The 22,777-nt window shown below is 41.3% G+C and overlaps 1 protein-coding gene across 8 annotated transcripts in view; it reads left to right on the forward strand.

Annotated features, from left to right (window-relative positions):
* Positions 1-22,777, forward strand: part of RBMS2 (RNA binding motif single stranded interacting protein 2) — a 94,137-nt gene that overhangs the window by 49,811 nt on the left and 21,549 nt on the right. For all 8 annotated transcript variants that reach the window (XM_080812383.1, XM_080812385.1, XM_080812381.1 and 5 more), the window contains one exon: positions 20,869-21,035. In XM_080812383.1, coding sequence (XP_080668509.1) covers positions 20,869-21,035 — 167 coding nt within the window. The remainder of the gene's footprint in view (positions 1-20,868; positions 21,036-22,777) is intronic.

Here is a 22,777-nt window from a genome sequence, read left to right on the forward strand (position 1 = left end):
TGCTTTATGATTATTTGATTAATGTCTTTATCTCTGCTAAATGCTAAATTTCATTAGGACCAAGACTATCTCAGGTGTAGCTCAGGATTTTGTCCTTGGTACCTGTCCTTGCCTGGTACTCTAAAGGAGAATTCAGTATTTGTTGAATAAATGCATATGAACTCTTTTTATATCTCAGGGGCTATTATAAGAGCTTTACATGTATTTATTTTCATCTCCATAACAATTCTATTGCATAGGTCCTATCACTGTACCCATTTTACAAGTAAGGTTAGGCAACTTATCCAGAGTCATACAGCTAGTACATGGCGACAGAATTAAATCTAAGTCTTTGTAATTATTGAGCCTATGTTTCTTTATTTCTTTTTTAAGCCTGTGTTTTAACCACTTTCTGCTAGCTAATGCGATCTATAATCAAGAAAGATACTTTTGAAAAACATTTAGTAAACATTGATTCATTGCCTACTTAATTCCTAAATGAGTAGTGAATAATTGAATGCCTGTGTAAAAGCTGAATCCAGGGTGCCTGGGTGGCTCAGTGGGTTAAAGCCTCTGCCTTCCCCTCAGGTCCATGATCCCAGGGTCCTGGGATCGAGCCCCACATCAGGCCCTCTGCTCAGCAGGGAGCCTGCTTCCCCCCTCTCTCTGCCTGCCTCTCTGCCTACTTGTGATTTCTGTCTGTCAAATAAATAAATAAAATCTTTTAAAAAAATAAAAAATTTAAAAAATGAAAACTGAATCTGATTTTTCTTCATTTGTAAAATAAAGAAAATGATTTTTTTGTTGTTGTTAACCCAAGTTGAATTATTATTAAATCATTATTTTATTTTGTAATTATAGGATTTACAAACTGGGAGGGCCAGGCATGCTAACATTTTACCCCTCCCCCCCTCATTTCAACTACCAAAGATAATACTTGCCTTGCCTTTAAAGAATGTTGGGGTTTGAGGGGTTTCAGTTTGAAGCATTCCTCTTCCTCCAGTCCACATGAGAAATAAGAAAGTTTGAGAGATAGAAATCAAAACAAAACATTTATTATTAATAAAACTAATATTCAAGAAGGTAGCTTATATCTCGGGCCAGTGGATTTCTAATACTACCCCAGAATGGACAGATTTATCTACCTAGATATAGCAGTGATTTAAAAAAAGCAAATGGAAAGCTATGGACTTCCCCGTCTGGTGGCTTACCCTTTTAAAACTTAACCAGTTTGAAGGGGCACCTGGGTGGCTCCATTGGTTAAGTGACTGACTCTTGGTTTCTGCTCAGCCCATGATCTCAGGGTCTTGAGAACAAGCCCCATGTCGGGCTCCCTGATGAGGGTGGAACCTTGTTTGGGATGCTTTTGCCCCTCTCCCCACCCATGCTCTCTCTCTCTCTCAAACAAACAAAAGACTTAATCATTGTGGAGTAGCAGTGCTGAATGTGTATAGGCATACCTCATCCTATCATGCTTCACTTTATTGTGCTCTGCAGTTACTGTATTTTTTACAAATTGAAGATTTGTGGCAGTCCTGTGTTAAGCAAATTGGCACCATTTTTCCAACAGCATTTGCTCATTTCGTGTCATTTTGGTAATCCTTGCACTATTTCAAATTTTTTTAATTGTTATATTGTTCATGGTTATCTGTGATCAGTGATCTTTGCTGTTACTATTTTAATTGTTTTGGGCTGCCATGCCATGTAAGACGGTGAACTTAACTGATAAATGTTGTGTGTGATCTGACTGCTTCATTGGCTCTTCCGCATCTCTCTCCCTCTCCTTAAGCTTTCAAATAAGTAAATAAGATGTCTTTAAATGAAGAATCAAAAATGACACCAAGAGGAGAGGAGGAGGGAGGGAGTATTTTTTTTAAAAGATTTTATTTATTTATTTGTCAGAGAGAGAGAAAGAGAGAACAAGCAGGGGGAGCAGCAGGCAGAGGGATAAGCAGCTCCCTGCTGAGCAAGGAGCCTGATGTGGGACTTGATCCCAGGATCCTGGGATCATGACTTGAGTTGAAGGCAGATGCTCTTTTTTTTTTTTTTTTTAAGATTTTATTTATTTTTTGACAGAGATCACAAGTAGGCAGAGAGGCAGGCAGAGACAGAGAGAGGAGGAAGCAGGCTCCCTGCTAAGCAGAGAGCCCCATGCGGGGCTCGATCCCAGGACCCCGGGATCATGACCTGAGCCGAAGGCAGAGGCTTTAACCCACTGAGCCATCCAGGTCATCCCTTAAAGATGTTTCAGAAATTGATTTTTCTTTTTTTAATAATTGGGATTAATTATTGACCTTGTTTATAGTTTATGAAAGCCATTGCTTTCTCAAAGGCTAACAATGGAAAGGCTGTGGGTGTGAGAGCCAGATGATCCTGAGTTAAGAATAAGATTCCAGGGGTGCCTGGGTGGTTCAGTGGGTTAAAGCCTTTCAGCTCAGGTCATGATCTCAGGGTCCTGGGATCAAGCCCCAAATCGGGCTCTCTGCTCATCAGGGAGCCTGCTTCCTCCTCTCTCTGCCTGCTGCTCTGCCTGCTTGTGATCTCTCTCTGTCCAATAAATAAATAAAATCTTAAAAAAAAAAAGATTCTACTATTTATTATGTGAACTTGAGAAAGCAGCAGACTCCTCTGAATCTCAGTTTCTGAATCAATACCAAAATGGAAATAATACTTGTCTTATTATCTTCTTTGTAAGGATTATGTTAGAAAACAAAATCCTCTAGGGCTTGGAATATGGTAGATAGCCAGCAAATTTATTTTGCCTTCTCTTTGCCTGACAAAAAGATAATAAAATAATAGGTCAGTTGCAACTATCTTGTGTTTACTTTTCTACTTTTGTTTGTTTGTTTTTGAGATTACCTTGGGTAATCACTTTTGAAAAACTAGGTCAGGGGCACTTTTACTTTGCTTCTGTGCGTTTTGGGTCGTTTTTTTTTTTTCATGTCATTGTTCTGTTTTTGCATTACATCTTATGCCCATTGAAGGCCATCTTTTCTTTTAAAGGTTTTATTTAGGGACGCCTGGGTGGCTCAGTTGGTTAAGCGTCTGCTTAATGTGGGTTCAGACTGAAAACCCAAGATCAAGAGTCATATGTTCTACCACCTGTGCCAGCCAGGCACCCCAGGAAATACTAATTTTTTAGGTGATATAGTGACATTGTGCTTTGTTTTATAAAAAAGATTTTCTGGGCGCCTGGGTGGCTCAGTGGGTTAAAGCCTCTGCCTTCAGCTCAGGTCATGATCCCAGGGTCCTGGGATCGAGCCCCACATCGGGCTCTCTGCTCAGCAGGGAGCCTGCTTCCCCCCTCTCTCTGCCTGCTTCTCTGCCTACTTGTGATCTGTGTCTGTTAAATAAATAAATAAAATCTTAAAAAAAAAAAAAAAAACTTTTCTTTTTCAGGGCCACCTGGCTGGCTCAGTTTGAAGAATGTGCAACTCTTGGTCTCAGGGTCGTGAGTTTGAGCCCCACATTGGATGTTAGGATTGCTTAAATAAATAAATAAATAAAGTTTTAAGAAAATAATTTTTCTGGCTTATATGTGGGAATATTTTAGAATGACATGGTATTTTTAGTATTTGTTTTGAAATCATGTGGGCGGTGGAGAAATAGGTAGAGCTACAGATGAAGCAGTTTGACCATGAATAATTATTGAAGCTAAGTAAGAAGTATGTAAGGATTCATTATACTCTTTTGTGTACTTTTGTATATGTTTTCCATTATAAAAAGTAAAACAGTTCTTGTTATTAAAATTTGCTTCCTATCCTCTGCCCGGAGTGTCATCTTTTTTTTTTTTTTAATTTAAAATTTTTTTAAAGATTTTATTTATTTATTTGACAGACAGAGATTACAAGTAGGCAGAGAAGCAGGCAGAGAGAGAGAGGAGGAAGCAGGCTCCCCGCTGAGCAGAAAGCCCGATGCGGGGCTGGATCCCAGGACCCTGGGATCATGACCTGAGCTGAAGGCAGAGGCTTTAACCCACTGAGCCATCCAGGTGCCCCGTCATCTTTTTTTAATAGGTAGGATGTGAACAACTTCACCACAACCAGACTAGTTATTACTTAAGAATATCACTGAACAAAACTGTCAGGAGTAAGCCTAAACAAAGATAGAAAAGAAGGGGAAGAAACGGAGGAAGAAAGGAAGTGAGTAAGAGAGAAGAGGGAGACTAGAGAAAAGGAAAGAAGTCAGGGACAGTAGAAGGTTGCCTTAAAGTGTAAGTCTCTTACTCTCATTCTTAATTTTTTGTCTAATTTCACCTCCAAATGATACCTTTAGTAGCTAGGTAGGAACCTGAGATTCTGTTCTATAAGAAAAATAGCTCTTTTGTTTTAATATATCAGCTTAAGCGAGTAAGGATTTCCCCTTTTTCTATATTCTTTATAAATGCTACTATATTATAGCTGTTATGTACATAGTATATATTTATGAGACAGTGGATACTGGCCCTTGCAGAAATCCTTACATAATCTTACACATTGCTATCCAGGAACTGGATAGAATTTTCTCCTTCAGAGAAAGACAAATACCATATGATTTCACTCAGATGTGGAATTTAAGAAGTAAACCGGATGCATATAGGGGAAGGGAAGGAAAAGAAAATAACATACAAACAGAGGTATTTATTTGACAGAGAGAGAGCACAAGCAGGGGGAGTGGCAGGCAGCGGGAGAAAGAGAGGCAGCAGGCTCCCCTCTAAGCAAGGAGCCCGATGTGGGGCTTGATCCCAGGACCTGGGATCATGACCTGAGCTGAAAGCAGATGCTTAACCGACTGAGCCACCCAGGTGCCCCAGGAGACTCTTTTTTTTTTTTTTTTTAAGATTTTATTTATTTATTTGACAGAGAGACACAGCGAGAGAGGGAACATAAGTAGGGGGAGTGGGAGAGAGAGAAGCAGGCTTTCTGCTGAGCAGGAAGCCTGATGTGGGGGTTGATCCCAGGATCCTGGGATCATGACCTGAGCCAAAGGCAGACGCTTAACAACTGAGCCACCCAGGTGCCCCAAGCCCCAAGAGACTCTTCACTCTAGGAAATAAACAGGGTTGCTAGAGGGGAGGTAGATGAGGGGATGGGGTAACTGGGTGATGGGCATTAAGGAAGGAACATGATGAGCACTGGGTATTATATGCAACTGATGATCACTAAATTCTACCCTTGAAACTAATAGTACGGTTATGTTAACTAAATTGAATTTAAATAAATAATTTGAACAAGAATTTTGCCCTCCTTTTTTGGAGAACTTACCCTATGTTTATACAGTTGACCCTTGAACAGTGCCAGGGTTGGGGATACCGAACCCCTGTGCAGTCGGAAGTCCAGGTATGGCCTTTGACTCTCCCAAAATTTAACTACTAATAGCCTACTGTTGACCAGAAGCCTTACCAATAGCATAAACAGTTGATTAATACATATTTTGTATGTTATATGTATTATATGATGTATTCTCACCATAAAGTTAGAGAAAAGAAAATGTTATTAAGAATATCATAAGGAAGGGCGCCTGGGTGGCTCAATGGGTTAAAGCCTCTGCGTTCGGCTTGGGTCATGATCTCAGGGTCCTGGAGTCGGGCTCCACGTCGGGCTCCGCATTGGGCTCCCTGCTCCGCGGGGAGCCTGCTTCCCCTGTCCTCTGCCTGCCTCTCTGCCTACTTGTGATCTCTCTCTCTGTCAAATAAATACATCTTAAAAAAAAAAAAAGAATATCATAAGGAAGAAAAAAGACATTTACAGTACTGTACTGTATCGAAAAAAATCTGCGTACAAGTGGACCCGCACAGTTCAAACCCGTGTTGTTTAAGGATCAGATGTAATTGGTTTTTGGTATTCAGTGCTCAGTTTAGCAGCAAGTTTTCACCTCCACTCCTTATCTCCAATCTCTGCCCCATTCCAGTTGTAGTTTAAGGTCTTGAGTTTGATAAAGTAGGTTAACACTTTCCTAAGAATTAGTTTTGTTCAGATCACTGTCTTTTTGAGATTTAAAGTATTTTAGGAAGTAGAAGATCATGGATCCAGGACTTAGGCTATATAGACTCAAGTGTTTTAATATTCTATCCTACTTTTTTTTAAAAGATTTTATTTATTCACTTGAGAGAGCGAGTGAGCACAAGCAGGGTTTAGAGAGAGGGGCAGACTCCTCACTGAGGCGGGAGCCTGACAGAGGGCTGGATCCCCAGGACCCTGGGATCATGAGCTGAGTGGAAGGCAGACTGAGCCACCCGGGTACCCCAATAGTCTATCCTACTTTAAAAAATAGTATGTCGGGTTTGTTTGTTTGTTTTAGATTTTATTTATTTATTTGGGGCGGGGAGAGAGAGTGGACAGGTAGGGGAAGCTGCAGAGAGAGAGAGGGAGAAGCAGACTCCCAACCCAGCAGGGAGCCTGACACCAGGCTTGATCCCAAAACTCTGGGATCATGACCCGAGCTGACCAACTGAGCCATTCAGGTGCCCCTAGTATGTCAGATTTTTAAGAGACTTTTAAAAATTTATTTATTTTAAAGTAATTGTGGGGCATCTGACTGGCTCAGTCAGAAGAGCATCTGACTCTTGATCTTGATGTCTCGGGTTCAAGCCCCACATTGGGTTTGGAGATTACTAAAAATATAAACTTAAGAAAAAATATCTGCACCTAAGTGGGGCCCAAACTGAAGACCTGAGATCAAGAGCTGGATGTTTAGGGTGCCTGGGTGTCTCAGTTGGTTGAGCATCTGGCTTTGGCTTAGGTCGTGATCTCCGGGTCCTGGGATTGAGTCCTGAGTCTCCCTGCTCAGCAGGGAGTCTGCTTCTCCCTTTCCCTCTGCCCCTCTGCTTGTCCTCTCTTACTGTTTCTTTCAAATGAATAATAAAATCTTAAAAAAAAAAGGGGGGGGGTTGGATGCTCTACTGACTGAGCCAGTCAGGTGCCCCAACTTTTATTTGGTTTTAAATATATAATAGATGTTTGGACTTGGTATAAAACAAAAGTTTCAGCAGAGGCTGCTGGGAAGATGGTAGAGTAGAAGGACCCTGGCTTACCTCCTGCCATGTGGCAACCTAGAGAACACACTCATTGGCATAAGTAACCCAGAAAACGACCTGAACAAAGTCTGGCAGAACAGACTCTCTGCAGCCAGACATAGAGAAGAGGCCATAGTGAAACAGATCACCCCCTCAGATTGCTCCTGACAAGATCCCATCAGAGCAGTGCCACAAGCCTGGCGGTGTGCGCACAGCCCAGACAAGGGTCAGCATCACTCCAAAGTGAGTCCTGCTCCAGGGAGAGGGGAAGATAGCCACACACCAGTCTGACTATGACCCCAGCAGTGGGTTGGGGGCAGGCAGCTGGTCTGACTGCAGGACCCCCACCCCTGACCAATAAACGCTTCTCAGAGAACAACACAGGGAAAGTGCCTGCAGTTTAGTGCTACTTCATCCCTGGCAAACACCTGGTCTTACTGAACTCAAGCCCAAGGTTACCTGGGACCAACCCACTAACACCAGCGGCGCCAGACTCTGCCTGCAGAAGGCAAAGAGAGCCATTGTGGACTGAACCGAAGTCAAACACATCCCAGCCACAATAGGAGTGTGCACAAACACACAAGGAGACAACCCTGAAGCACCATTTTCTGGTGAAAAGGAGACATTGCACTGCAGGGCACTACAGGACCTCTTTATAAAGCCACTGCTTTCAAGTGCGGGAGATGTAACTGACTTTCCTAACACAGAGAAACAGATGCAGCAATAGACAAAATGAGGAGACAGAGGGATATGTCCCAAATGAAAGATCAGAACAAAATCACAGCAAGACACCTAAACAAAATGGAGACAAGTAATATGTCTGATAGTGAATTTAAAGTAATGCTCATAAATAGTAGAATTGAGAAAGGACTGTAGGACCTCCATGAGATCCTTCACCAAGAAACAGGAGATCTAAAAAAGAACCAATTAGAAATAATGAACTCACTAAATGAAAATAAAAATAGACCACCTGGAATAAATAGCAAACAAGAGGAAGTAGAAGAACAGATCAGCAACCTAGGGGACAGAGTAATGGAAAGCAATCAAGCTGAGCAGATGAGAGGGGGGAAAAATATAAAATGAGAATAGGCCCAGGGAACTCAGTGACACTGTCAAGCATAATAGTCATAATATAGGGATCCCAGAAGAAGGGAGCAAGAAGGCAGAAGATTTATTTTAAGAGATAATAGCTGAAAACTTCCTGAATCTGGGGAAGGAAAGAGAAATCCAGATCCAGGAGGCACAGAGAGCCCCCAACAAAACCAGTCCAGAAAGGTCTGCACCAAGATACAAATAAGCTGACCAAAAGTAGTGATAAGGAGAGAATTTTAAAGGCGGCAAGAGAAAAGAAAGCAATGACATACAAGGGAAACCCCATAAAGCTATCAGTGGGTTTTTCAGCAGAAATTTTTCAGGCCAGAAGGGAGCAGCATGATATATTCAAAGTGCTGAAAGGAAAAAATCTGCAGCCAAGAATACTCTATTCAGCAAGGCTTTCATTCAGAATGTAAGGTGAGAGAGCGTTTCCCAGACAAACAGAAGTTAAAGGAATTCATGACCAGGGACCAGCCACGTCCCTATTACACTTGATGCCATTGGCTTATGGGTCCCAAGTTCACAGTCCAGCCACCCTCCTGCCCGAGTCAGCATGCACGGCCTGTCACCTGCTCAATGCCAAGTCAGCACGCCCTCACCTCAGAATGACAAGGGCTCAAACTGACACTCTTCTCATTCCAGCCACTGTGCTCAAGTTTGTGCACAAAAGTGGGCATAACATAAGCAACCCTAACAGTGACACTAATTCTGTGGAATATATAATGGATAAAAGGAGTGTGCTAGGCTGAGAACATCTCCAAAAGGCACATTGAAGAACAATACATACAGCATGATTCTGGTTGGTAAAAGAAACAAATCTGGGAGAAATAAGACAAAACCAGAGAGGGAGACAAACCATGAGACACTCTTAATCATAGGAAACAAACTAAGGGTTTGGGAGTGGAGGGATGGGGTAACTGGGTGATGAGCATTAAGGAGGACACTGATGGAATGAGCACTGGGTATTTATTTTTTTAAAGATTTTATTTATTTATTTATTTGACAGAGAGATAGCAAGAGAGAGAGAGCATAAGCAAGAGGAGCTGCAGGCAGAGGGAGAGGGGGAAGCAGGTTCCCCACTGAGCAGGGAACCTGATGCGGGACTTGATCCCAGGACTCTGGGATTATGATCTGAGCCAAAGGCAGACACTTAACGACCGAGACATCCAGGTGCCCCTGAGCCCTGGGTACCATGTAAGACTGATGAATCACTGAACTCTACCTTTGAAACTGATAATACACTGTATGTTAATTCATTGAATTTAAACTTAAAAAAAAGAACCCCCTTGGGGCACCTGGGTGGCTCGGTGGGTTAAACCCTCTGCCTTTGGCTCAGGTCGTGATCTCAAGGTCCTGGGATTGATCCCCGCATCGGGCTCTCTACTCAGCAGAGAAGCCTGCTTCCCTTCCTCTCTCTCTTCCTGGCTCTCTGCCTACTTGTGATCTCTGTCAAATAAATAAACAAAAATCTTTGAAAATAAAAAATTAGAAAAATAATAAAAAATAAAAATCTTTTAAAAAAATAATAAAAATAAATTTATTTTAAAAACCCTCCCCATAAAACAACCCCCCCAAGCCCAAAAGGTTCAAATGGGTATTAAAGAAATACAGAAAAAGTCTGTGTTTTCACCCCATCCTCCATATACCTAGTTTCTTTCTAGTAGCCATAATTATTAACTGTTTCTCTTATATCTTTTTAGAGATACTTGTATGAATATTACATTAGACTTTGTGACATCTTTGTGACTTGTAAAAAGCAAGCTAGAACAAGGTTAAGGACTTGATATACCTGATGTATTGCTGGCTGGTTGCATATGTACATTTTATTTTGATCTGGAAATAGACTAGGCACACGTACCTTTCATATCATTGGGTTAGGCCAGTTCCTTCAGGTGTGTAGTATTGCCAGTATTTTTTGTTTGGTGAGTCAAAAGTATTTCTGTAATGAAAAAAAAGTTCTATAATGAACAGAGGAGCAGAATCTTTTCATGACTTTGAGTCTTAGTAAGACCAGATCCCCAGTATTCTTTGGGTATTCTGGGTGTTCTTTGAACAGGTAGTGTGAGGATGGAAAAGAGGAGTGCTGGTGTTTCCTGATTACCTGTGGGCTTATTTGATTTATTTCTGGCTAAAATGGAATTGTGTCAAATGATGACTATATGGCAAATGATGAGGTAGGGTCAAAGACTATCGGCAGGCGTTCTCTTTTCCTGTCTTTTCTCTATCTGAAAAAGCCGTATTGTGGCAGAGCCAGATACACTTTTCTTTGAGCCACGGAGATCCAATGATGCTGCTATTCTGGCTCACTTTGCAGTTCCTTCCCAGGCCGTATATTCTCCTGAACACAGATGATGCACCAGCCAAGCTGAATAGTGGAGGCATTGGGTAATGCAGAATAACACTCAGTGGGGGCTGAGTTGTGTTCCACACCTATTCTCCCCAAGCAGCTGGCTGTCATGTTCTGACTTCAGCTGCTTAACCCTTAAAGATCCTTCTATATCCTGAGAAGTTATTAATCCCTTTGCTGTGTGTTTCCTGTTACATATGAGGTATTGCCACACTGACATGTACCCACAAACTGGTGACATGGTTGGTTATTACTTGGGTTGCGGGCATGGGCTTGTGCTCCTTAAAACCAATGTGTCTAAAAGGGGTCTGCCCACCACAGAACTGCCCATATACTTCAGTTGAGGGCTGTGGCTCTAGTTGGTTTCTGTAAGCACTAGTCTATAGAAGAGATTTTCCTCTAGCGTATTTGAGTCTTAGTTCAAATACCTTTGTTCCTTAAATGTTCTACACTAACTAGACATTACCAATTGCCTGGGAACTTAGAACTGTTCTCTTTCCAGAAGGAGAGAAACAAAGGATGTAAGGTCATGTAAAAGGCTGCTTTATGTGTTTACTCAGCTGTTTGCACTGGTTTGGATACTTTTAGTATTTGGGTTTTCTGTACCTTGGTTCTGCTAAATGAAAAGCAAAGTGATATCACAGAGGGAGTGGTGAAATAAGACTGAGACTCAGTTTCTAGGTGTCAAAAGAGAATAACACATCCCCTGTTCGACCTCACAGAGTTGTCAGGAAGATCAAATGAAATCGTTAAGTGTGAAAGGATTTAAGACACTATTAAAGTTTAGACAAACTGATAGAGAACAGAATTCTGTGTTAAATTGCATCTTGAGGATTTTTGCACAGTGAGAAGGTTTTTTATTCAGTTTTGAAGAAAGCAGAGTTTCTCAAGAGCTTCTGACACAAATCTTCCACCCAAGCCTTCAAGGTAGAATGGTTGGTTCATCATTCAGGGTCCCAAAAGGAAACAGATGGCATATCCAAATTGAGTAATTTGAGAAAGATTTAATAAAGAGACTATTTACAAAGGGGTTTAAGGAAACCAGTGAGAGAGAGCAGAGTACCCTATGGCCAGCAATTACAGAGCCTATATTACCTCATTACCTCTAGATCTAATAAAGGAAAATACTGAGAAAGATTACCTCAGAATCTGAGAGTAGCTGTATGGAAAGTACTGTGGGCTTCAGTAGTACGCAGCCAAATCATGGTGCTTTGGCAGGAGCTAGGGAAATAAATACTCTGATCTCATTCTCCATCTACTCTTTGATCTGCTACTGGTGTACATCTGGTTAGCCAAATCCAGCTGGAAGCCAGAGGGCAAGGGAGCCTGTGCATGTACTCTATATGGTCAGCTTCCTGGTACACAAAGCAAGTTTGGTAAGAGTGGTGAGTAGATCTGGAAAGGCAAATGGATTCCTGGGCAGCATGCTGTGGTATATGCTTAACTGTGGATTCTGTAGTTACTGTGGCTGAGGGTTTTTAAATATCAGTCGTATACTTGAGACCCAGTCTGAGTACCACCTTATATTATGTATAAACATAAATAACTCCCTGGAGGCCATATGGTTTGTGCACTTTACAAGGGATCCAGGAAACAGATTGCTGTTATAATGGTGAAAGCCATGAAGGAGGAGGAGGAGATGAGCTGGAGATGGTGTCAGGTTTACTTGAGTTAAGAGGAATAGTAGAAAGCGCTGAGTCAGCTTTTAAAACCAGCTATGGTAGACACATGGTATGTGTTCTCTGGTTCAGGCTCTGCATTTTCCAGAAATGCCTTTTTGTTTTGTTTTGCTGTTAATATTGTTAATGTTTATTTTTCTAGAAAAGGGGGAATGTAGGAAATATCCCTCTTTTTTAAGCTTTTTTTAAAAATTAATATATATTATTTGTTTCAAGGGTAGAGGTCTGTGATTCATCAGTCTTACGCAATTCACAGCATATCACAACACATCACAACCGTAGCACATACCCTCCCCAGTGTCCATCACCCAGCCACACTTTCCCTCCCATGCCCCTCCCCTCCTACAACCCTCAGTTTGTTTCCTGAGATTAGGAGTCTCTTATGGTTTGACTTTTTCTCTGGGTGGTCTTGTTTCATTTTTCCCTCCCTTCCCCTATGATTCTCTGTCTTGTTTCTCCAATTCCTCATATCAGTGAGAGCATATGATTATTGTCTTTCTCTGATTGGCTTACTTCGCTTAGCATAGTACCCTCTAGATCCATCCATGTCTTTGCAAATGGCAAGATTTTGTGTTTTTTTATAGCTGTTTAATATTCCATTGTATATATATACACACAACTTCTTTACCATTCATCTGTTGATGGACATCTAGGCTCTTTCCATACTTTGGGTGTTGTGGACATTGCTGCTATAAACATTGGGGTGTATGTGCCCCTTTTGGATCACTACATTTGTATCTTTAGGGTAAATACCCAGTAGTGCAGTTGCTGGGTCATAGCGTAGCTCTATTTTCAACTTTTTGAGGAACCTCCATACTGTTTTTCAGAGTGGCTGCACCAGCTTGCATTTCTACCAACAGTGTAGAAGGATTCCCTTTTCTCCGTATACTCACCAACACCTGTTGTTTCCTGACTTGTTAATTTTAGCCATTATGACTGGTGTGAGGTGGTATCTCACTGTGGTTTTGATTTGTATTTCCCTGATGCTGAGCACTTTTTCATGTGTTGGCCATCTGGATATGTCTTCTTTGGAAAAATGTCTGTTCATGTCTTCTGCCCACTTCTTGATTGGAAAAGCTCTTTTTTTTTTTTTTTTTTTTTTTTAAAGTAATCTCCACACCCAACATGGGGTTTAAACTCACAATGCTGAGATCAAAAGTCACATGGTCTTTCAACTGAGCCAGCCAGACACCCTGGAAATATCCCTTTCTTGCTCTGATATGATTAATGGTTGTTCTATATTTCTACTTGAATTTCAAGAAAATATATTAATCTTAGAACTTTTCTATCTGGAAATGAAGTAGGCTGATGCCAACCTAAGCTGAATTCTGTGCTAGTTCATGCTAGCCTGTGGCTGTCTAATATCTTAAGATGTTTTTAGTGGTTGGAATGCCCTCTTCTCTCCACCCATTCCTATCACATTTTTTTTTTAAAAAGATATTATTTATTTATTTGACAGAGACACAGCAAGAGAGGGAACAGAAGCAGAGGGAGAGGTGGGCTTCCTGCCAAGCAGGGAGCCTGATTCGGGGCTTGATCCCAGGACTCTGGGATCATGGCCTGATCCAAAGGCAGATGATTAAACAACTGAGCCACCCAGGCTCCCACTAATCTACTTTCCTTTTTTTTTTTTTTTTAAGTTTTTTTTTTTTTTTTTTTTAATTTGACAGGTGGAGATCACAAGTAGGCAGAGAGGCAGGCAGAGAGAGAGAGGAGGGGAAGCAGGCTCCCCGCTGAGCAGAGAGCCCGATGCAGAACTCGATCCCAGGACTCTGAGATCATGACCCGAGCCAAAGGCAGAGGTTTCAACCCACTGAACCACCCAGACACCCCTAATCTACTTTCTATCTCTATAGACTTGCCTGTTCTAGACATTTCATGTGAATCCAGTCATACAATATGTGCTCTTTTGTGACTGATTTCTTTCACTTTGTGTGTTTTGAAGTTTCATCAGTGTTACAGCATGTATCGGTATTTCATCCCTTCTTATAGCTGAATACTAATTTTCTGTATGAATATACAATACTTCATCCATTCATCAGTTGATAGACATTTGCATTGATTATACTTTTGGCTATTAAAAATAATGCTGCTAAGAAATTTGTACAGGTTTTGTGTGGGCATAGGTTTTCAGTTCTCCCGGGTCCATACTTAGGAGTGGAATTGCTGGGTCATATGATAACTATGTTTAACAATTTTAGGAACTGTCAAACTGTTTTTCAAACCAGCTGTTATCATTTTATGTTCCCACCAGCAGTGTAGAAGGGTTCCAGATTCTTCACATTCTTGCCAGCACTTGTGTTTTGTTTTTTTTTTTAAGATTTTATTTATTTATTTATTTATTTGACAGACAGGGATCACAAGCAGGCAGAGAAGCAGGCAGAGAGAGAAGGAAAGCAGGCTCCTCGCCGAGCAGAGAGCCCGACGTGGGGCTCGATGCCAGGACCCTGGGATCACGACCCGAGCCAAAGGCAGAGGCTCAACCCACTGAGCCACCCAGGCGCCCCAGCACTTGTTATTTTTGATTATAGATAACATCCAGGTTACCTTTGAATAAAACCATAATGTTTTTATTATACCCATCCTAGTGGTTATGAAGTGGTAACTCATTATGATTTTGATTTGCCTTTCCCTATGGCTCCCCATTAAAAGGTTAATATCCTACACATCCTTCAAGATATAGCCATCTTTTTTGAGAAACCTTTCTCTCAGGAATTAACAGTCTTTTCTTTCATACGCTTATACAATTTTGCTTGGATCCGCATTAGCACACTTATTTCATTCTGGTAGTTATCTAGATTGTAAGCTAGTTTGTGAATTTGTGGTTTGTGAATTCCTTAATGGCTCCTTGTGGGTGTGTGTTTGAATTTATTATGAAATATTTCACTCCTACTCTTACGCATCTGTGAGTCCCCACCACGTCACATAGGGCTTGCACATAGTTGGTATTCAGACATTTACTGAATGACTCAAATAGTGCAAAGGGTCTCATGAGTGATTATTAAGAGGTCCACTATTTCTCAGGGAAAGTGGGCTTTCTCTTGTTAGGATGTATTATGATGAAACCAGGGGAATAATGTATTTTAGACAAAAATGTTCAGATATGGGGACACCTGGCTGGCTCAGTCGGGAGAGCATGCGTGTGGCTCTTGATCTCGGAGTCGTGAATCTGAGCCCCATGTGTGGAGTAACATTTCCTTAAAAAAAGAAAAGGATTTTTTTGAGAAGTTCAGATATGGGGGTGCTGGGTAGCTCAGTTGTTAAGCGTCTGCCTTTGGCTCAGGTCATGATCCCAGGGTCCTGGGATCAAGCCCCACATCATGCTCCCTGCTTGGTGGGAAGCCTACTTCTCCCTCTTCAGTTCCCCCTGATTGTGTTCCTTCTCTCGCTGTCTCTCTCTCTGTCAAATAAATAAATAAAATATTAAAAAAAAAATAAGTTCAGATGTGTTGTATATCCAAGAGACCACTGGCTCCAGGAATATGTCAGCTAGATCATCCATATCCATGCTGCAATAGGAATTTTGATGTCAGGCCACTGGATATTATATTTGTGAGATTGCTTTTAGGGGCTTATTAAAATGATACACAATTAGCAAATCCCCTGCGCTTGTTTTAGCAAATATATTTCATGCCTGTATACTATGTACCAGGAACTTAGCTAGCTCGGAACTAGACGTGGGATGGGGTTTTCTCCTGCTCTGGTGGTAATAAATAAAGCTAAGGGCCCAGGATGAGGATGACCTTGATGGCAAATGAATGGATCCAGGATTTTTGAATTTTATTAAACCATGCAAAATGAACACTTGATCAGAATCTAATTTTCAGAATAAAGACAGTGTTTTATTACATTATAATTTAATTAATAAGTAGCTTATATGACTGGATCATTCTTTAAAAATTTTTTTTTTAATTTATTTATTTGTTAGAGAGAGCGAGCAAGCACAGGCAGACAGAGTGGTAGGCAGAGGCAGAGGGAGAAGCAGACTCCCCGTCGAGCAAGGAGCCCGATGTGGGACTCGATCCCAGGACGCTGGGATCATGACCTGAGCCGAAGGCAGCTGCTTAACCAACTGAGCCACCCAGGCGTCCCTGGATCATTCTTTTAAAGAGCTGATGAAAACTTAGTGATTGGAAAGTCGGCATTGTATCATCTCCACCGTTATGATTTCTTGAAAGAGAACGAAAGGAAGAACACTGTCGTGTCTCCCAGTTTCCTCTAACTCAGCAAGACAGGAAACATAAAATTCCTGCTACAGCAAGAAGGGAGTTTGATTTTTTTCTTCTGGATGGAGAGGAAGGAGTTACACATTTCTGTATCTGGATCCTACCAGCCCTTCCTCTGGTATTTATCCCCAGATATTCTTCTGGGATGTATCACAGTGTATTCTCTGCACATCGTTTAAACACCCCCCCACCAATCTTTAGGCTTTTTCCTATATCCCTTCATGTCTCATATCTCGTAATAGTCTCACCACCTCTGGTCTCCCACCTGTCTGAACCAGCTTTGATGATGCAGCTGAGATCCGTGGTATCCTTTCTCTGTTCATAAACCCACTCATGTTTCCCATTCACTTCCAGAATTAAATCTCCTTCCTAAGAACACTGATACCTGTACTCTTCTACTGGATCACTTTACATATTCCTTTGATACATAATATGCTATCATCCTTTATTTCTGAAGGCAGATTTAATAATCTCAGGCATCTAAGATTCTAGGCTGAATGTGAGGGCCCTTGTTTAGAGAGTTCACATCTTGGAATTACAGGGAATAGGACAGTTCCAAGTCCTGTTCTCTCTCTCGCTCTTTTTTTTTTAAGATTTTATTTATTTATTTGAGAGGGAGAGAGCATGCATGTGTGCACACACGAACAAGGGAAGGGCAAAGAGAAAGGGGAAAGACTCCACACTGAGCAGGGAGCCCGACACAGGCCTGGATCCCAGGACCCAGAGATCATGACCTGAGCTGAAGGCAGATACTTAACCAACTAAGCCACCCACGTGCCCCTCCAAGTCCTGTTCTCAATGGCCACTAATCCAAATGACTTCAGGAGTTCCACCTACATGAATACGAACCAAGGTTATACATAAAATCCTGCCAGTTTTTCTTTTTCTTCTAGGAGCAAAACAAAGCTACACATCATTCAAAGGAATGTAGTTAACTGATAGATGCTATAATAGATTTCTGTCCCTTCCTGAAAAGAACCTCATGTAGTAATAACTCAGCCATTTCCACTTCTCTAATAACCCTATATGTGTTCCTTACACGAAAATGACATTTTTTAGGACAAAGTGATAAAAAGCATATTAGCTTTAAGATTTAGAGTCTGCTTTAGTTTATGAAATCTACCATAGTACAGGATGATTAAAGGAATATCTTGCTCTTCAGTTTCTAGCCTTAGGCCCTGGCAGAGGACCAGTGACCTCAGAGAACCATTTTGGTAGGAGCTAAGAAAGACAATACTGCCCTATCCTTCCCTCCCCCCATAAGAATATCTCATTTCTCTGTACCATTGTACATACTCCTCTTTTCTCTCTTACATACATAGATAAACATGGATTTTTAGTTTACATTTGTTATTATGTCTGTCCAAATATTTTCTTTTGTGAAGCCAGATAGGCTTTACTTAGGGGCTTCCTCGATTGATTGATTGATTAATTAATACTATTTCTCCTTGGAGCCAAACCTGTGTGGCTGTTGCAGAAGCTACATAGGAATATCAAGAGATAGAAGGGGTTATTTTGAATCATATCTTTTTTCCTAGGAATTTTTCTGGACTTGCAGTAAGTTTATTATCAACTAAGTTAATTTTTAAGTGAATAGCTAAGACCTTAGTATTAAAGCCAAGGTTATAGCTATGTAGCAAACCAGTAATGTCTTTTCAGTGTATCTCTTTCCTCAGTAAAGCTTGTGTTCTTGTTTGGACAATCCTGGCGTCTTTGATACTTTCTCTTAGAGATGGTCTCTCACACTGGGAAAGGGGCTAGATAAACTCAGGCAAATGGTCTTATGCTACTGGAGATGCTTTTTCTGCCACTGTTGTAGTTCATGTCATCATTATCATGGTCATCATCATCATCACCCCAGGCCTAGAATCTCCTATTCAGGAGGAAAAGTTTGGCTTTCTCAGCCAAGGGTAAATAATAGTAATTCCTTGGAGACAAGGAAAGACATATACTACTGAATGATCTTTAGCAGTAATCTTATTCTGACCTTGGGAACAATCATGATTAGAATATAGATCACAGTCTTGAATGTACTTTAAATCAGGTGGTGCAATTAGGATAGTAATGATAATGGAGGGGGCCTGAGCCCTCTAGTGTTTGATCATTATTATTTTTAAAGATTTTATTTATTATTTGACACAGCGGGAGAGCACAAGCAGGGGGAGCAGTAGAAGGAGAGGGAGAAGCAGGCTCCAGTAGGGAGCCTGATGATATGGGGCTGGATCCCAGGACCCTGAGCCATGTGAGCCACCCAGGTGCCCCAGTATTTGATTGTTATTGCAGATCTAGTAATTCAATGGAGATTTCAATGTCATTTTTTTTAAGATTACTTATTTATTTATTTGAGACAGAGAAAGAGAATGAGCATGAGTTGGGGGGAGGAGCAGAGGCTGAGGGAGAAGCAGACTCCCCTCTGAGCAGAGGTAGGGAGCCTGATCATAGGATCCTGAGATCATGACCTGAGCCAAAGGCAGATGCTTAACAGACCGTGCCATCCAGGCGCCCCTTCAGTGTCATTCTTAAAATGAGTACTGCCATTTCCAGAGCTGAATGTATGACTTGTACGTTTATTTGCCCTATTTTTGTCTTGTCTAAAAGTTGCTTAAAAATACACACATGCCCCATGCACCATCCTGCCCTTACTGACCGTATCACGTGACTGTCACCACCATCACATGGCTGATCATTATCACCACCATCACATGGATTGTTCTATATGGGAAATCCTAGTACAGGTGCTGGCAAAGAGAAGGGGGACAGGGATGGGAACTGTAACCGGTGTGTGAGAGCCGTAGTAGATCAGGAGTCTTTGAGCCCTCTCAGAATATGATCTTGGGTCTCTTCTTTGCTGCAGTATAGGGCCAAGAGATAAAGTGTGTTTGTGCAAGTGGGTGCACATTTTTATTGTGGATAGTGATAAGAAAATTCCTACTTCAACATATTTTAGCCCAAGCAAAGATTTTAAAGTTTGCTCAAGGTCAGGGGCATAAAACAGAAGAGGCACATTTCACATTAATTAAGATTCTTTGTGGGGGAAGATTTCCTCTCTTTGATATTCCTGTTTCTCTTTTTCTTCTGTTAGTGCTGCTTGCCCTCAACACCACCACCAAAGAGAGAGGGAGGAGAAACCTGGAGTTGAAACTAGCATTGAGAGGGAAGTAATTCCAAATAGATTAATATTATAAAGTGCTTTGAGCCTAGGAAGAACTTGAGTATGAGTATGGTGTAGTAAAATGCATTATATTATAGGTAACTATGCAGATTTAGAGTATTATGAACCCTATATAAATGAAAACACTAAAAATGTAAACACTAAAAGCCTGATTAGAACATAAGGATTTAAAATATCCATGAGGAATGGATCCATATTCCAGCCAACTTGGTATTTGCCTCTAACGGAAGTACCTTAAAAATGTAGCAGACTCTGGTTGCCTGTCCGGCTATCAGTAGTGAAAGATAAGGGATGCTTGGTCCCAAATCTTGGGTTTCCTTGACCATAATGTATCTATTGTTCATTCAGTTAAACTTTTCAAAATTTGTAACTTAGGACTAAATCCGTATTAGTATGGTAATAAATTTTAGTTTTTACCGGTAATTAGTATTTTTACATGGTCATTAGTATTTCATTTTATTTGTCTAAGTTTACAGAAATGTTTAAGCTCCTACAGGGATTTGGCAGTTCTCATATTCTACAGTGTTTTGAATCATCTATGTTAAACTTATTTATACTTTCATGATTTGATAAAGTTTTATTATTTTGTCTTTTTTTTTTTTAAGGTTATTTATTTATTTATTTATTGGAGGGAGAGAGATGGAGATAGTGAAAGAGGACAGGAACAGGAAGGAGAGGGAGAAGCAGGCTACCCAGTGAACAGGGAGTCTGATGAGGGACTAGATTCCAGGACTCCGGGATCATGACCTAAGCTGAAGTCAGTCGCTTAACCAACTGAGCCACCAGGTGCCCTTGTCATCATCATTTTTATTTTTTTTTTAATATTTTATTTATTTATTTGACAGAGATCACAAGTAGACAGAGAGGCCGGCAGAGAGAGAGGAGGAAGAAGGTTCCCTGCAGAGCATAGAGCTTGATGCGGGGCTCGATCCCAGGACCCTGGGATCATGACCTGAGCTGAAGGCAGAGGCTTTAACCCACTGAGCCACCTAGGCGCCCCTCGTCATCATCATTTTTAAATAGAACTTAGATTTTTTTAGCCCTGTCTCATTACATAGGTTACTTAAGAGGCATACACTGTGTTCTCCAGTATCAGTAGGATAAAAGCATTCTACTATAACAAAATGCGTTTTTCCAAAATCTTTAACAAGCTGATTTTGGCCTCTCGTTATTCATGAAAGAGAGGTAAGATAGTTATATATGTTCTTATTCCATGGCAGAGAGGAATTCCTTTAGTTTGTTTTGTTTTTACTCTCTATTGAGTTAATTGCTGTTAAAGTTTGGAATCATTCTTTCCAAGAAGCCAGGATCTTCCTCACTTTCTGGTATCTAAATGTATAATCTTCTGACCTTCTATTCCTCCTGTCTCTCTGCAGCCATATGTGTCATTGTCTCAGCAGATGGCACCACCTAGTCCAAGCAACAGTACCCCGAACAACAGCGGTGGGAGCAATGGAAATGACCAGTTGAGCAAAACCAACCTCTATATCCGGGGATTGCAACCAGGCACTACTGACCAGGACCTTGTCAAATTGTGCCAGTCGTAAGTTGGGGAACATGTGGGTAGGCTTCGAGGGCTAGTAAGGATTTGGTGATACTAGCTTCTTGCCAGATACTCATGTCCTGAAATGCAGTCCTATTTGTCACAAGATTTCTTAGCAGTCCCTCTTAAAGAAATTCTACCTGCTACTAATATATAAAACCTTTATATGTTACTCTGAGGGAAGTCAGGATGGGACTGGCCTTTGGAGCCTAGTGTGACTGTTTCCAGTGTGCTCCCAGAATTGATGGTCTTTGTGGAAAGATTATTGTCCTTATGCCTCAAATAGCAATACTCAATGTCCTGGGACACCTGGGTAGCTCAGTCACTTAAGTGTCTGCCTTAGGCTTAGGTCATGATCCCAAGGGTCCTGGGATCAAGTCCCACATCAGGCTCCTAGTTCAGCAGGGAGCCTGCTTCCCCCTCTGCCTGCTGCTCCCTTCCCTTGCTTGTGCTCTCTCTGATAAACAAATAAACAAACAAACAAATAAAATCTTTAAAAAAATGCTCAATGTCCCTAGAGATACTGATTAGAAGGCAGTAGGGATAGAAGAAAGTGGAACTAGCCAATTGAATTGTACACTTAGGAGAGTTTCTGCTGATAGAGATAATCCCAGTGACCCGGAGGAGCTCTTGAATTAGCGGATAAAGGAGAGGCTGTCGCTCAGCTTCCCCCCCCTGCAGACCTCTCGGGGTTCTTCACAGTAGATTTGAGTCATGAGGTAGAGAGAATTACCGTGGAATCAGTCCCGTTGGGAATGGTGGAAAAATGGCAAGAGTCCAACGATGCCAGCTCAGTTCCACTGGGTAGAAAAATGTGTGTGTGTGTGTATGTTTGTTTCTTTTTTAAGATTTTATTTATTTATCTGACACAGAGAGAGACAGAGAGGGAACACAAGCAGGGTGGGGGTGGGCAGAGGGAGAAGCATGCTTCCCGCTGAGCAGGGAATGGGATGCGGGGTTCAATCCCAGAACTCTGGGATCATGACCTGAGCCGAAGGCAGCTGCTTAACGACTGAGCCTCCCAGGCGCCCCAGAAAAATACGTGTTTCGAATGATACATTTGGGGGATTGCTTAGAGGAAGAAGTCTGGGAGTGGGGAGGGTGAAAATTGAGTTTGGGTAAATGAATGGTAGAAAGAAATAGAAACCTTAGACTGTGTAATTACCATCTTTTAAAACTTTTTATTGATATGTAACAAACATATAGAAAAGTGCACAAATTATAAATGTATGTCTCAAAGTGAACAGACCCTCCTGAGTCCCTGGTAACCATATCAAGAAATAGAACATTACTAGCTCTTCATATCAAGAAATAGAACATTACTAGCTCTTATGACAAACCTCTCAGTTTCTACCCCCCTACGCCCAAGCAATCTACCGTTTGGATTCTAAATAATTGGTTGGTGTGGTTTGTTTGTACTTCATGGAAAGACAGTGCTAGAGCATACATGCCCTTCTATGTCTGGCTTCTTTTTGCTCAGTGTTATTTGTGAGATTTCTCTACATCATTGCACATCGCAAAATTTTGTTTATTCTTATTGCTTTCTAGAATTCTGTCAGGTCACCTGAGCGGCTCAATCGTTAGGCGCCTGGCTTCAGCTTGGGTCACGATCCCAGCATCCTGGGATCGAGCCCCACATCAGGCTCCTTGCTCAGCGGGAAGCCTGCTTCTCCCACTTTGTGTTCCCTCTCTCGCTATGTCTCTCTCTGTCAAATAAATAAATAGAATCTTTTTTAAAAAAT

This window comes from Martes martes (genome assembly GCF_963455335.1).
Source record: "Martes martes genome assembly, chromosome: 8".
Lineage (NCBI taxonomy): Eukaryota > Metazoa > Chordata > Mammalia > Carnivora > Mustelidae > Martes > Martes martes.